This window comes from Hemitrygon akajei, chromosome 16 (assembly GCF_048418815.1).
Source record: "Hemitrygon akajei chromosome 16, sHemAka1.3, whole genome shotgun sequence".
NCBI lineage: Eukaryota > Metazoa > Chordata > Chondrichthyes > Myliobatiformes > Dasyatidae > Hemitrygon > Hemitrygon akajei.
Window position 1 is genome coordinate 73,699,196 of NC_133139.1, and position 15,703 is coordinate 73,714,898.

Consider the following 15,703-nt stretch of genomic DNA (forward strand, 5'->3'; position numbering starts at 1 on the left):
TAAAGTGGCCACGCAAGTAGAGAAGGTGGTGACAACGGCAACTAGCATGCTGAACATGCAGTCAGGGCATTGAGTTTACGAGTATGGACATTATACAAAGTATTGGTGAGACTGCACTTTAAGTATTTTGGACTCTTATAGCAAAGACATCGTCAAGGTGGAGAGGGTACAGAAGATATCTGCAAGGATGATACCAGGTTTGGATTAAAAGAAAAGATTGGCCACACCAGATCTTTATTCCTTGGAGCATAGGAAAATGAGGGGTGACATCAAAAAACTCTATAAAACCATGAGGGGTAAGGACAAGTTGGATAGTCATTGTCTTTTCCCCAGCGCGAGTTCAAATCCCGAGAGCACAGATAAAAGATACGCGGGGAGAAGAGACCTGAACGTATAATAAGTACCTGAAACGAGCTGCCAGAGGAAGTGATCGAGGTATGCACAACTGCAACATTTAAGAAACATTTGGATAGGTACATGAAAGCAAGTCTTGGAGGGTTATGGGCTGAACATTGGCAAGTGGGACTAGCAGGATGATGCTGAAATCGGCATGAACCAGATGGGCTGAAGGGCCTGTAACCGTGCTTCATTACTCTATGACATTAGGCAATCAGCCAATTTAGAAAAACTTACACTTTACTGCTTGGGATCATGGATGGTGAAAACATAAGACAAAAGGGCAAGGTACTGCATCTTCAAAGGTTACACGAGAATGTGCCTTGAGATTGGAAGCAGTTGGTGGAAATGGAAGAATTGACCAGAGTCAGAGAGAATCATCCCTCAAAATGGTGACAGCAGAGATATTAAAATCCCTGGAAATCATGGAGGATGGTAAGATGGAAGCAGAGTAATAAGCCAGTAAACTTTACTAAAAGAAAAGACCATCCTTGCTCTGGCTGGGAGAGTGGGTGAAAGCAGAAATGTATGAAACTGAGAAATGCAGTTAAGAACTTTGAAACCTATGGTAGAAGGGAAGCCACAGTTAAGAAAAAAAGGCATCTCAGACAACCTTAATCCACTGCAGTTTGCCAAAACAGTCCTACAGCAAACACCATATCCCTGACTCTACACTCACCTATGAAGCTTCTGGTTAGTAAAAACATCTACATTAGAATATTATTTATTGACTACAGCTATGCCATCAATACTATAATTCCAAGCAAAATCATTACCAAACTATGAGGGCTGAGAGTCAATGCTTCCCTCTTCATTTGACCAAAAGACCAGTCAGTAAGGATAGGAAGTAACAGCTCCATCACAATTATTATAAACAATGGTGCTCCATAAGTCTGCATCATCAGCCCTCTACTCCCCGCACACTCTTAACTGCGTGGCCAGATTCTGCTCTGACACCATCTACAAATTTGCAAATGACACCACTACTGTGGTCCCTATCTCAAATAATGATGTTGAAGTACCAGGAAGGAGATAGAGAGCTTGTAACAGGATGTCATCTCAACAACCTTCCTGGTCCAACCATGTAAATGTCACGGCCAAGGAAGCTCACCAATGCCTCTGCTTCCTCAAGAAGCTAAAGAAATTTGGCATGACCCCATGAAACTTTTATCAATGCCCCTTAGAAAGCATTTATTCTGGACACATCAAGGCTTAGTAATGACAACTGAACATAATAAATTGTAAGGAATTATGGACACAGATCAGTACATGGACCCCACCCTCCCCTCTACAGACTGTCTATACTTCTCACTACCTCAGTCAAGCAGCCAGCATAATCTAAGACCCCGCCCGCCACATGCATTCTCTCTTCTCCTCCCATCAGGGAAGAGATACAAATGCCTAAAAGCATGTACCACCAGGCTTAAGGACAGCTTCTACCCACTGTTATAAAACTACTGAATGCTTCCCTAGTACAATAAGATGCACGTTTCACCCCACTATCTACCTTGTTATGATTTTGCATCTTATGGTCTACCTGTACTATACTTTCGCTGTAGCCCTTACATTTTATTCTGCCATCTGTTGTCGCTTTACTTCAATGTACTGTGCAATGAATTGATCTGTATGAAATGATGCAAGACAAGCTTTTCACTGTACCTCAGTATACGTGATAATAAGAAACCAATTGCAAAAGCCGATATTGTAGAAAATGTCAGCATGAAATCAGGAAGAAAAAAGATACTGAGAAAAGCAAGCAGGTTGAGTTATAACGCACATAGGTCACTAGCAAATACTTTGGGAAATGTAAAGAAATAGAAAAGGAAGAAATGAATTGTGTAAAATTGAGAATATGGTGGAATTTGACAAGAAGGTTTCATTGGGGCAAAAAGCACTGATAGCATTCAAACAACAACCTGTAATATGCCCCAAACAGGGTACAGTCAAGAGTGCAAAGCAAGGAAAGAGACAAATTTCTTAATGTCAAATATATTGAAATAGGGAATGAATTCATTGGAACTAAAGCACTGCATCCACAATGTCTACATACAGGAGAGAAAGCTCCAGGAATGCCTCTGTTGTGTTTGCCACTCCACTATTATCAATTTTCTCTCTCTTGCACCTTAAAACTAAGCTCATTCTTCCTCACCTGTAACATCTCGTCGAATTGGTGGCAGAGATTTTCGCCCTTTACCACCTTTAAAGCTGGAGCGTCGCCAGGATCTTGATCGTGACTGGGGGCTTTTCTTGAGCAGTGTTTTTGGTGATATCACCTGATTGATTTTGGGTCCTTCTGCGAGGTTGGTATGGGATTCCTTGACAGCAGCTTGAAGGCTTGAGTTCTCACCATCATTTCTGGGAGAGGCGAGGCTGGCATCAGTAAATTGACCAGCACTTTGACTGCCACTGCTCTGGTTACGGAGGCTCCTTCTTTGTGGGAGTTCCACTTGCTTTGAGGCAAATTCTAAAGAAAAAGATGGAGAAAATTAATGAAAATCAATACAGAAATGCTCCTCTTCATAGACCGCACTTGACTGAACACGTTACTGCATGAACAACCAACTTCCTTTCTCAGTTTGTTCTTCAACATAACAGATAGAGGAATTTATGCACAACTGTATCTAGGTTCATTCAGTAATTAGACCAACTGTTTCGATTCCATAAGTTTTGGCCTAGACCCACTATTAACTTCTAATTTCAGCCAAGACTGAACCAAACTTTAATTATGGTGTAACGTTAACAATAGGTCCTGTCTTCCCTTTCTACTAATCTCTGAAATAGATTGAAAAGCCTGATAGTATTTTTCTGCCAAGAGGCTGCTTTTTAATTGTTCAGCTGAAGGCCAAAACCCAACAAGCTCCTTATGCATATAAGATCAATATCCACTTGACTAGGATGTTGCAAACCTCTTAGCAGCCAACTTTTAAAGCAATTACTATATAGCAAGTACTGAAGATGATCAGCTTAAATTGGCAGCAGAAATATGAAAAATCAAAGGACAGGTGTCCAAGAGAACTACGGTGTTAAGTCAGGAATTCTGACTTCTGTAGCAAAGGATTCAGAACAGTCCCTTCTGAAGACTCACCATAAATACAAGTGAAGAAAATGAACACTCTCTAAACAGGGGTGAAATTTGACTCCTGCTCCCCAAGGTCAAAACCAAATGCTGCACAGCAAATGTTACATGGGGAACATACAGTAAAGACTGATACCAATGCCAACATTTTAACTTATTCAACTAAATAGGAGAGGACACAGAATTTCATAACGCCAGAAATAGGTCTTTTGGCAATGTTTCTGTTTATACTCCAATGGGCAGAATAAGTACGGTATTAAGCCAAAGCAGTACAGAAAATCCACAAAAATACGACCAAACAATGCATCTAATTGATTAAGATGACTGGAGGAAAGTCAGAGGTGTTTTTACATAGAGTGTTGGTTGCATGGAATGCACTGCCAGTGATAGTGGTTGAGACAGATACTCAAGGGACATTTAAGAAACTTTTAGATAGGCAAATACAGAGGGCCATGTGGGAGGGACCTCTAAGAGGATCACGATCTTGTCACGGTTTGGAGGCTAGCTTGTCCAAGTGGCCTGGAGAACTACGTTGACTAGAATCAGGGCTTTATGCTTCGGCTCTTGGTAGGGTCACCCATGCCAAATACGTCGAAAAGTAGAGGCCAGTCTAAGAGTGAAGCCCTGCACATCATCAAAGATAGAAGAACTTCATTGCTGCCTTAAACACCAGCAGCATAATGAGCAGCAAGCACGTGGAAGGGAAGGGTTAGATACATCTTTGAGTAGATTAAAAGATCAGCACATCATAGTAGTCCATAGGGTCTGTACTGAGCTGCATGTTCTAATTTCTACCCAATATGTTAATTATAAATCAAAGATGTGAAGGGTCACTGAAATTTAATCAAGTAGCATCTATTCTTATCAATAACTCCACTGCTTATACCCAGCTTGCAGCTTTCCAGGACCACTCAGTTCAAGACCACATTATAGCTTTGATCCGCACATGAACCACAGAACCAAGGAGAGAGTGACTGTCCGTGTTCTCAAACTATTTGTCTCAGTGTGACATCAAACAGCTCTGGTAAAATTTTAACAGTGCTCATCGAAGGAAAAACTCTCCAATGATTAGAACTGCCATCTACAAAGCACAGTTTAGGAGTGTGACGATACACCATACTTCAACATGTGTAGCTCCACGAGCACTCAAGAAATATAACGTAACATTGGAATAAGTACCCCATTTGACTGACACCAAAATATCAACCTACCTGTCTTCCCTCCATTTCTCCTGTGCAATATTTGCAATATATGCATCTACAAACAGCACTGCAGCTAGCTATCTAGTCTACTGCAAGTCTTGCCAAATCTGTAATGTGTCCTAAGAACAGAGGAGTCTTGACTGGAACACGTCCCTGCAAACTCCTTTCCAAATTTATAAACTGACCTGATGTGAAATATTATACGTATTATACCCTCTACTAAAGATAGATACTTTATTGATCCCGTATTGAACATCTGATGGATATCACTACACAATGTGAGCATATTCTTACCATATTCCACATGCTTTTGATATCTGTTACGTTTCTTTTTTGATGAGGACAAGGCCTATTAAAGAAATCAATTGGGTTACAAACAGCAGTTATTATGATCTGTTTAGAACAATTGTGAAATGAGTTTTACATAACCTGTAAAACCATTTAGATTCCTAATTAAATGTCTCTTACAATGGAGAGATAAATCTATTAAACATATGAAGAGCTTTGAGTTTGATAAATGTGTGCAAAGTACAACTTCCATTCTGAAGTAATTTGCTAAAACTTCTGGTAAACTCAACTTTGCAAATTATTTGAATTATATTGGCCAGGGTGAGGAGAACTTCCATTAAACTAGATAATTTCTCCTTCTGGCATCTGGGTTTTGCATGCACACAAACCATACACTTTCCAGCGATTATCACAGGAGAACTCCCCACCACCCTCTTCCTCCTCCCCCAAGCCAAGGAACACAAGAGGTAACACTGAGCCTGGTTATAGGTAGTACAGCACAGAACAGGCCATTCAGCCCACAATGTTGTGCCAAACCAGCTAAAAAGCAAATTAAAAAACACGAACACTTTGGTTGGTACACTCAAGAACCCAAAGCATTGAAAATTGGACTGCTGTGCTGTGCAAAGACCAACATTCAACAGAACAAGTTTATTGGCCAAATTGAGGCAGCAACACTCCACTTTCTGCCCATTTTCAAACCCTTCCCATGCCATGCACCATTGCCGTGCAGTGAATATTTCCCATTTACCATGACCTAGATTAAAGCAAACCCAGGATGGAGTGGAGAAAGATCAACATTGCTTATTTTGATAAACAATTTTTTAAAATATCAAATTACCAACCTGATCTGGTTGTGGTGTGTTTGAATTGGACCTCCGGAGTCTGGTTGCAAGCAGAACAGAAATAGTCAAAGAAAACATCACTTATAGCAATAGAACCTTAAACAAATACATTCAAAATTTGAAAACAGTATTTTTTTTTACAAAACAAGTTTGAAACACTCTGTCTCACACATATTGTTTCAATAAAGAATGAGAGAACATTCAGTTGTGTATTTAGCATAACCTCGAGGTGTCTCAAAGTGCTACCTAGTAAAGCAATTACCTTACATTTATGACCATAGTTGCTGACTTCCTAACTTGCCATTAGCACAATTTAATGAATGATAAACATAGATAGAATTAGCAGTTACTTGAAGAGGTGCAAGCCAGGATTGATTTATTAAAAGCAAATCATGATTAAGGGTTTGCTGTTGAAAGAGCAATGGGAAATGTACCGTAGTTGATGTGCTATGTAGAAATTTGCAAATATCTTTAAAAAGACTTAATAGACATGAGCATCCCTACAGCGACCATGGAGTGGGGTTGAAACTCTGGATAAGTTTAGGGGATTTAGCGCAGGTCAAAGGAATGTCAGTAGGAAATACTTTTATGATAGTGCTGATAATTCAGTTCAGTTTAGCAGTTATGGAAAGGGACAAAGGTCAAATCAGAGTAGAATTTCTAAATTGGGGCAAGGCAAATAATACTAGACTGAGCAATACACAAAACTGCTGGAGGAATTCAACCGGTCGGGCAACATCTATGGAGAGAAATGAACAGTCAACATTTCAGGCCAAGACCCTCATCAGAACTGAATAAGAAGGGGACAGAAACCAGAATTAAAATGTTGAGCAAGGGCTAAGAGCACAAGCTGGCAGGAAATAATTGAGTCCAGATGAGGTGGAGCTAGGCGAATGGGGGAGGGAGATAAAAGGAAATATCCCTCTCTGAGAATCTAGGTAAGGAGAGATGGAAGAGGCAAAGGAAAAAAAGGTGGAGGAATCTGAAAGGAGAGAACAGTAGACCATGGAATTAAGGGGAAGAGACAGGGAGCCAAAGGAAGGTGATGGGCAGGTCATGAAGGCAGGGGAGGAAAAGAAAAGGGATGAGAGGGCCACTGGAGTAAGTGAAAACAAAGAAAAGTGAGGGGAGTGGTTACCAGAAATTAGAGAAATCTATTTTGGTGTCATTAGGTTGCAGACTACCAAGACTGAATATAATATTGCTCCTCCAAGCTGCACCTGGCACTATTGTGGCAGAAGAGGTGGCCATGGACAGACATATTAGTGTTGAAATGGGAAGTGATTGAAATGGATAGCTACGGGAAGATCGTGGCTGTTGCAGCAGACAGAAGGAAGGTGTTTGATGCAGCAGTTCCCCAATCTGTGTTGTGTCTCAGCAATGTACATACCGGAAATGGGAACTTTTTTCTTTCTGAGGTAACAAGCCTGTGGTTGTCAAAAGTCTTTCTCAAATCTATGCACACTATGTCCTGCACAGTAAGCTGGTCAGAAAAATAAAAGTCCTAAGAGAGAGTGGCAAATTAGATCTAAGTTGCTTTGGTGACAGGAAACAAAAGGAGTTTTTGCAATGGGAAGATTATTAGTGAAGTTCTATAAAAGGTTTTCGCAACTTATTAAAGTCTAGTCACATTTATTATCATATTAATAATTTGAACTTGAAGTGGAAGGTAATACATTGAGAAGCTGCAAAAGGACAAAAGAATATAACAAATTGAAGGAGACCATGTGAAAGCATACAGATACAATGAAACCCCGATTTTACGCGAATTCGGATATAACGTGATGAGTCATTGGACTCCATGGCCATGTCAATCCATACTCCCCCTTCTCCAGCCTTGTATCCCTTTTACCAATCAACTTCCCAGCTCTTGGCTTCATCCCTCCCCCTCCTGTCTTCTCCTATCACTTCGGGTCTCTCCCTCCCCCTCCCACTTTCAAATCTCTTACAAAGGGTCGTGACCAGATGCTGCCTGGCCTGCTGCATCCCACCAGCATTTTGTGTGAGTCATTGGACCTTTTTTTTTGCTCAAAATGGAACAAACTGCTAGAAAAAGAAAATCTTTTTCTGTGAAAGATAAGCTTCATGCACTTGATGCGATCAAGACTAAAAGTCAAACTCAAGTTGCACGAGACCTCGGGATACCAGAATCAACACTTTGTGGCTGAAAATTTCCAACTTCTCAAATCTAAAAGTCAATTTTACATACATGGGGATAAGTCAGGCAAGTTGTTGGCTGGTCAATTAAAAGCAAATATGGCTAGAAGACAGATTTTGAAAATAAGAGGAGCTGATAGAATTGAAACGTCAGGTGGTCAGGAAATTAATAAGGTATTTCTGGAATTCTACTCTAACCTTTATAAATCTGACTTTTCATACAATACTAATTCAATGAATAGATTTTTGCAAAAGCTGAATTTACCTAAAATTTCTACTCAAGATATGAATACATTAGATGTGCCTATTGAACAAGCGGAAATAACAAGGTAAGGTAAGGCTCCGGGACCAAATGGATATACAGTGGAATTTTTTAAGACTTTTACTGAGATACTTACACCTCATTTATGACAAGTTTTCACTGATTCTATATCCTCTGGGACTCTCCTGAAAACTTTTTATGAGACAATAATTTCACTAATTCCTAAAACTGAAGAAGATTTATCTGAATATGCCTCTTATAGACCAATTTCTTTACTAAATATGGATTCTAAAATTTTGGCTAATAGGATCGAGAATATTTAACCTAAAGTTATCTCTAACGATCAAACTGGATTTATTAAGAATAGATATTCACACTTTAATAGTTGGAGACTATTGAACATTATTTATTCCTCTCCATCCAAAGAACCTGAATGTGTCATTTCCCTTGACGCAGAGAAAGCCTTTGATAGGGCGGAGTTTTTTTATTTGAAGTTTTAGAAAGATTTAATTTTGGTCCGGGTTTCATTTCCTGGATCAAATTGATCTATCAAGCTCCTATGGCTGCGGTTATTACTAACAATCAAAAATCTCCCTATCTTAGACTATACAGAAGTACCTGGCAGGGTTATCCTCTTAGTCCTTTGTTATTTAACTTGCCTCTAGAACCTCTTGCTATTGCTCTTCAGAATTCCAATAGTATTCAGGGTATTAAGAGAGGGAATAACATACAGCTCTTATTTTCTGTATGTACTGTTATTGACATATATACCAGAGATATTCTCCTTCTGTTTGTATACACACTTTTTAAAAAAATCAATAAAAAGATTGAAAAAAGAAAGGAAATCTCACAAAGAAAAGTTACGCACGTCGCTTTGCAAAGTTGAAGAAGCAGGACTAAAAGCCAAATGGCTGAAGACAGCCAAAAACGAGTCAAATACGGCAAAAATAGGGGTGTTTTAAGATGCTAGATCAGGGGTGGGCAAACTTTTTGACTTGTGGGCCACAAAGGGTTCTAAAATTTGACAGGGGGGCCGGACCAGGAGCAGATGGACGGAGTGTTTTGGTAATACACCTCATAAGAGAAAATAAAATATCATGGGATATGTAGAAAACATGTGCTTTAATTTCATTTGAAAATGAACAAATGCATTACAACAAAATATCTGTCTTTGAAGTCCCATGGTATTTAGCTATTTATTAAAATGACTTTTAAAACACTGAAAATTAAATGAATAAAATACAGCTTTTTTTAATAGTAACAGTTATTATTTTAAAGCACTGAAAATTCTGTTATCCTTCAAGATATTATCATCATCACTCTCCTCCTGACTGTCTTTATTTCAAAAACGGTAGGAGATGCAGGTCTACTTGTCCTGCTCCTTCTTATTCAATTGTCCCCTGTGCCAAAACTCAACAACGACCAGCACAAGGACAGAACAGTGACAGCGCGCCAGTATGCGGAGGGCGTTATTTGATCTGGAGCGCATTTTTTATTTTGAGAATGTACGTGCACCTGCGCACTACTCATGTCCATCACTTAACAGAAATGACATGTAACATGTAAGGCTTATTGAAAAAAATATTTTCAAATGCATTTTTTACATAACACAACGAAGAAACTTATTTTTAATTTCAGTGGAAACAGTGTTGTTGGTCTCCCTTTTTAGCCAGCGCATCAAAGTCTGGATTTAGTTTTGTTGTGGCGATTCTCAGGATGGATCTGAAGTGTTGGTCAGTTAACTTGGATCTGTGGCTGGCTTTGTTGATGTTCATGACGCTGAACGCCTGTTCACACAAATAGGTCGAGCCGAACAACGCCAGCATCTTCTGTGCCGTCCTCCGGAGGTTTGGAAACACCTCTTTACCAAGTGAAGCATAAAAGTCATTCAGTTTAAGAGAGTTGAACTTCTCTTTTAAGACGGGATCAGACTGAAGGTCGATCAGTTCCAGCTGTAGCTCCTCTGGTGCTGTTTCAGGATCTTGTGACAGGGGACAGGCCACCAACTGAAGTGACTTGTCAATTTTTTCAAAATCAGAAAAGCAACGGCAGAATTCTCTGTGCAGCGCATCCAGTGACTCGCTGTATTTTTTCACATTTGCGCCGGCCTCTTCCAGCGTGGCTAGTGTGGGAAAATGAGTGAATAACTTATTCAAAATTTGCCTGGAGAAAAAAGCCAGCTTGGATTTAAAGGCTTTCACGTTTGTGTACATGTCATGCACAAACTGATCCTTCCCCTGTAGCTTCACGTTCAGTTCATTCATGTGTGAAAATATATCCACAGCAAACGCAAAGTCACAAAGCCAGCTCTTGTTGCTCAGCTCAGGAAATTCGCTGGCCTTCCTCAGTAACTCCAAAAATGCACCGATCTCCTCTTTGAGCTCCCATACTCGTTGAAACACTTTGCCCAAACTTAACCAGCGGACACGGGAGTGATAAAGTAGGTCCTGGTGATCCGCATCAGTTTCCTCCAGGAACGTGATGAACTGACGGTGCTGAAGTCCCCTTGCACGTATAAAGTTGACAAGTTTTACGACAGGATTCACAACATGATTCAGCTGTAATACCGATTTACATAGAGATTCCTGGTGGATGATGCAGTGAAGGAAAATAACATCCTGGTCAGGATTTTCATCTTTCACTTTATTCTGTATTCTCTTCAGCAGGCCGACATTTTTCCCTGTCAAATTAGGAGATCCATCTGTGGTGACGTTGATAAGTTTACTCCAAGGGAGCTTCATATTTTTGATGACAGCAGACACCCGGTCATACAAGTCCTCTCCCCGTGTTTTTACTTTCAGAGACTCCATTGTCAAAAACTCCTCCGTTATTTCAAAAGTATTGTTAATTCCTTGGATAAAAATGAGGAGCTGAGCAGTGTCTTTTACATCGTTGCTTTCATCCAGTGCTAATGAATATAACGTGAACGACTCTGCCTTTTTATTTAAGTCGCTGGTTATATCTTCATCTATCAGTTCCACACGGCGAGTCACTGTCCTGCGTGATAAACTGATTTTTTCAAATTTGTCTTTGCTCTCCGGACACAATACACCTGCTGTCTCCACCATACATTCTTTTAAAAACTCGCCTTCAGACAGAGGCTTGCTGGCCTTTGCTAATTTGAATGACAACATAAAACTCGCTTTGGTACTTGACTCATGAATGGCAGTTTGACGGTGAAAAAAATTTTGTTGAGCCTGTAAATTAGCTGCCAACCTCTGAGCATTAGCTTCCCGTTCTTTTGTTGACTGGTTGCTAGCATAGTTGGCATGTTTTGTGGCAAAGTGACGGCTGATATTATATTCTTTAAAAACCGCCACAGTCTCTTGGCATATCAGGCATACAGCAGTTGATCGGTGTTCGGTAAAAAGATATTTAGTTGTCCACTCCTTATTAATGTCCACCCGACATTCTCTATCCACTTTTCTTTTCTTAGCTCCACTCATCTTTACAGAAGGGGTGAGAGGTCAAAGAGTAAAGCGCAAATGTGGAATAATACGCTGCACCTCAACAAAGGTCAATGTATATAGAGTGCGTCATCTATTGGGAAAATGCCAGAATTGCGGGGAAAAAACGTTAACAAGGTTTATTAATATAATTTCATCAAGTTCTGCAGGCCAGATTAAAAAGCTTAACGGGCCGCATATGGCCCCCGGGCCGTAGTTTGCCCATGCCTGTGCTAGATCAACATTGGGTCAGTTTGAACGCGGATTTTCTTGAACTCTGATTTGGCATGACACCGCTTTTTTCGCGATGACCTTTTATGGACCCAAACGATCGCATTATAACGGGGTTTCACTGTACTCTCTAGCTTATGAACACCTAATTTGTTCACAGTCCATACGTACAAAGTTGCATTTGGGAGAATGACAAGATGGGCTGCAATTATCTTCTGTGTGGGAAATTGGTTCACGGCTGCATCTCCAGCTTGTAAACCGTAAAGGTTAAGAACACTTCACTGTTGTAACCTACAAACAGCCTGTCTAGCCACAGAACCTTAAAGAGGTACAAAGGTCATTTAAAAGATTTGTGAGGAGTTTTCCTACGTTAGCAGTGCATAGATTCAAAGTAGAGGTTGTGTTAGAATTACACATATTTACCACGCTAAGGCTTGAGTACTGCAAACAGTAATGATCATCACAGAACAGGAAAGATAGCACTGTGAACAGCCACAATCTCATTGGTGCAAAATGGAAACATAGTGACAATAAGAAAAAGACATGATCCACTGAGGTAAGAGTTAAAATGTGTATAAAATTGAAGTATCCAAGTTAGGAACGATATATTACCCTTGGCCAGGAGATCAAAACTCAGTAGACAACTATTTCAATTAATTGGTAGAAAAATGTTCTCACCAAGTGCTTGAAAGGAGAAATCCTCATAAAAATATCTAGGTATTAGGTCTAAAAAGTTCTAGATAGATAAATACATCGCATCCTCACAAAGCCACAAGAAGTCTGCAGTGAGCTGAGAAGTTTAAAACATCTGTTATCACGCTGAAATTCACCGTATGTTGCTTTTTGGCATTGAAAGAAGAGATCTTTGAATACATATCACATTCAGAAAATAGGACATTAAATTGCTAGATGTCATATACTAAAACTGCAGTGAGCTAAAAATTTCAATTGTTGCAAAGATTATTAGAGGCTTGCCAACCTCCACTTGAAAACAAGATGAGCAATTTTTCCAACATCCTGGAGATTAGAAAGATAATCAATTAAAACAGAGTATCCTGATTGGTTACAACAAGGCCTGGTACGGAAACACCAATGTCAAAGAACGGAATGCCAACAGCACAGCCCAGCCCATCACAGGCAAAACCTTGCCCACCAGTGAGCTCATCTACAGAGGGCTGCCACAAGGTAGCAGCATTAATTGCCAAAGACCGCGAACATCCAGGCCATGCTCTCTTCCTGGTGATGCCATTGGAAGGAGGTACTGGAGCCTTGGGTCACCCACCATCAGGTTCAGGAACAGTTATTACTCCACATCAGGCTTCAAACCCAGTGTGGATAACTTCACTCAGTTCAGCTCTGAACTGATTCCACAACCTATGGACTAACAAGGACTTTCAAGAATAGCATCATGTCTTCCCTGGAAAATACTATCAAAAGAGGTGGAGGACATTGTTTTGAAAATAAGAGTAATTAATTGACTTTGAAGCACACTGAAACATGGGGTTAACTACTGGCAAAACCCCCGGAAATCATCGACCAAATTCCAAAATATTATTTGATAACACAGAAGCCCAGTTTCTTGTTTGGGGCTCATTCCTAAAAATTATCAGCAGCAAATGGATGAATAGTATTTCAAGATTAAGACCATAGTATCATCACAATTTACTTTACAATCTGAGATTCTGCTGACAACAGTGGAGTCATCGGCAATTTATAGATGATTTATAAATCATCTATTCAATCAATTTGGATTTATAAATCCAGATTATCATCACAATTTACTAAGAAAAATGGGACAACTTATGAATAAAAGGTTTGCAGCGAGCTGAGGGGTTTGAAAAATCTGTTACCATGCAGAAATTTGACTCAAATTGCTTTTCGGCTTTGGAAGAAATATGCCAGCTCTCAGGTGGTCCCATTACCCCTCACCCCCACATGCACATCAACACCTTGATTCTTCTACCACTTACTTAAATAAAGTTAATTTTGAATTAGTCTATTAATCTAATCATCTCTAATTTGAGATGTTTGTGGAAATCAGAGAATGACGAGTAATCCAGGCAGTCATATGAGGGTTTGGTCACGGGGAGAATAAACTCCTGCCTGAGCAAGGACCTGGACTCACTAAAATTTCCCTACCACCACAACACGTCTACAGGAGATGCAATCTCACTGGCTCTCCAATCAGACTTGGACAACCTACATCAGGCTGCTGTTCATTGATTACAATTTGGTGTTTAACACCATTTTCCCCTTGGTATTAATCAACAAACTTCAAAACCTGGACCTTTGCAACTGGATCCTTGACTTTATCATCAGGAAATCAGTCAGTGCAGATCAGTGATACCATCTCCTTCTCACTGACACCTCAAGGATGCATGGTCTACTCCCACACTCTCATGACTATGTGGCTAGATACAGCTCAAACGTCATCTATAAATTGCCAATGACTCCACTGTTGTCAGCAGAACCGTAGTTAAGTGGTTTTGCAAAAACAATCTTGCACTCAACAATCCAAAGATAGGATTGTGGACTTCAGGAAGAAGGGAGAACATATATCAGTCTTCATTGAGGAGTCAACAGTGGAAAGGATGAGCATTTTCAAGTTCCTGGGCGTCAACATCTCAATCTATCCTGAGCAATATATTACTGCATTTGTAAAGAAGACTATACTTTATTAGGTGGTTGAGAAGTTCGGTATGTCAGCAAAGACTCTAGCAAATTTCTAACAATGTACCATGGAGAGCATTCTGACTGGTTGCATCACCACCTTAAATGATGGCTATGATGCACAGGATTGCAAAAGGCTGCAGAGGGCTGTAGACTTAGCCAGCTCCATCAGACATAAGGATACCCACCATCAAGAACATCTTTAAAAGGTGGTGCATCAACAAGGCAGCATTCATCATTAAGTAGCATCACCATCAGGAACATGTCTGCATCTCATTACTACCATCAGAGAGGAGGTACAGGAGCCTGAAGACCCACGTTTAACATTTTAGGACAGCTTCTTCCTCTCTGCAATCAGATCAGACTTCTGAATGGTCCATGAGTGCTACATCGCTATTCCTTTTGCATAATTTACTTTTAAATTGTAACTTACAATTTTTTTTATGCCTTGCACTGTACTGCTGCCTCAACACAACTAATTTCATGGCATACATCAATGATAAACGTGATTCTGATGAGAGGCCAGGATCAAACCCAGGGGACTGGATCTGTGAGGCACAAGGTCCCGACAAATATAACCACTAGGTTTTGCTGTTTTGAGCAGAAAATTTTCACTTGACCTTTTGGGCAGTATTCCCATGGTCCTCCAATAGGGCAGGGAATATTTTGTGTGTTCTGAAACTGTAGGTCAGGCAAAATCTGTAAAGAGGAATGTATAGTCGACGTTTTGGGTCAAAATCCCTCACCTGGACTAAAAGAAAGAGGAGAGATAACCAGCATAATGATGAAGGTAGGTGGTCAGGCAGGTAGCATCATGCAATAGGTGGATCAACGTGAGAAAACAGATAGGAGTTTAGAATGGAAAAAGCGTTGAGGCCAGGCAAGTGATATGCAAAGCAGCTGGGAAGGCAGATAGCAGCAATGGGGGGGGGGGGGGGAAGAGAGAGAGAAAAGGAAAACCAGTGTGAGAAGTATGGGCACGTAGCTTTGATAAAGGAGGGGAAAAAAAGGTAATGGGGCATATAGAGGTGTAGAATCAAAGGTGGTGACTAATCGGCATATGGGAGGGAGTTTGAAAATCTAGTTGAATGGCGCCACAAAAATTACTCAATGACAACAAAACCAAAGAG

The 15,703-nt window shown here is 40.2% G+C and overlaps 1 protein-coding gene across 1 annotated transcript in view; it reads right to left on the minus strand.

Annotated features, from left to right (window-relative positions):
* Positions 1-15,703, minus strand: part of dsn1 (DSN1 component of MIS12 kinetochore complex) — a 50,810-nt gene that overhangs the window by 34,463 nt on the left and 644 nt on the right. The window contains exons 2-4 of the mRNA XM_073069175.1: positions 5,808-5,847; positions 4,969-5,023; positions 2,546-2,860 (exon numbers count right to left, since the gene is read on the minus strand). Of these exons, the coding sequence (XP_072925276.1) occupies positions 2,546-2,860; positions 4,969-5,023; positions 5,808-5,847 (410 nt within the window). The remainder of the gene's footprint in view (positions 1-2,545; positions 2,861-4,968; positions 5,024-5,807; positions 5,848-15,703) is intronic.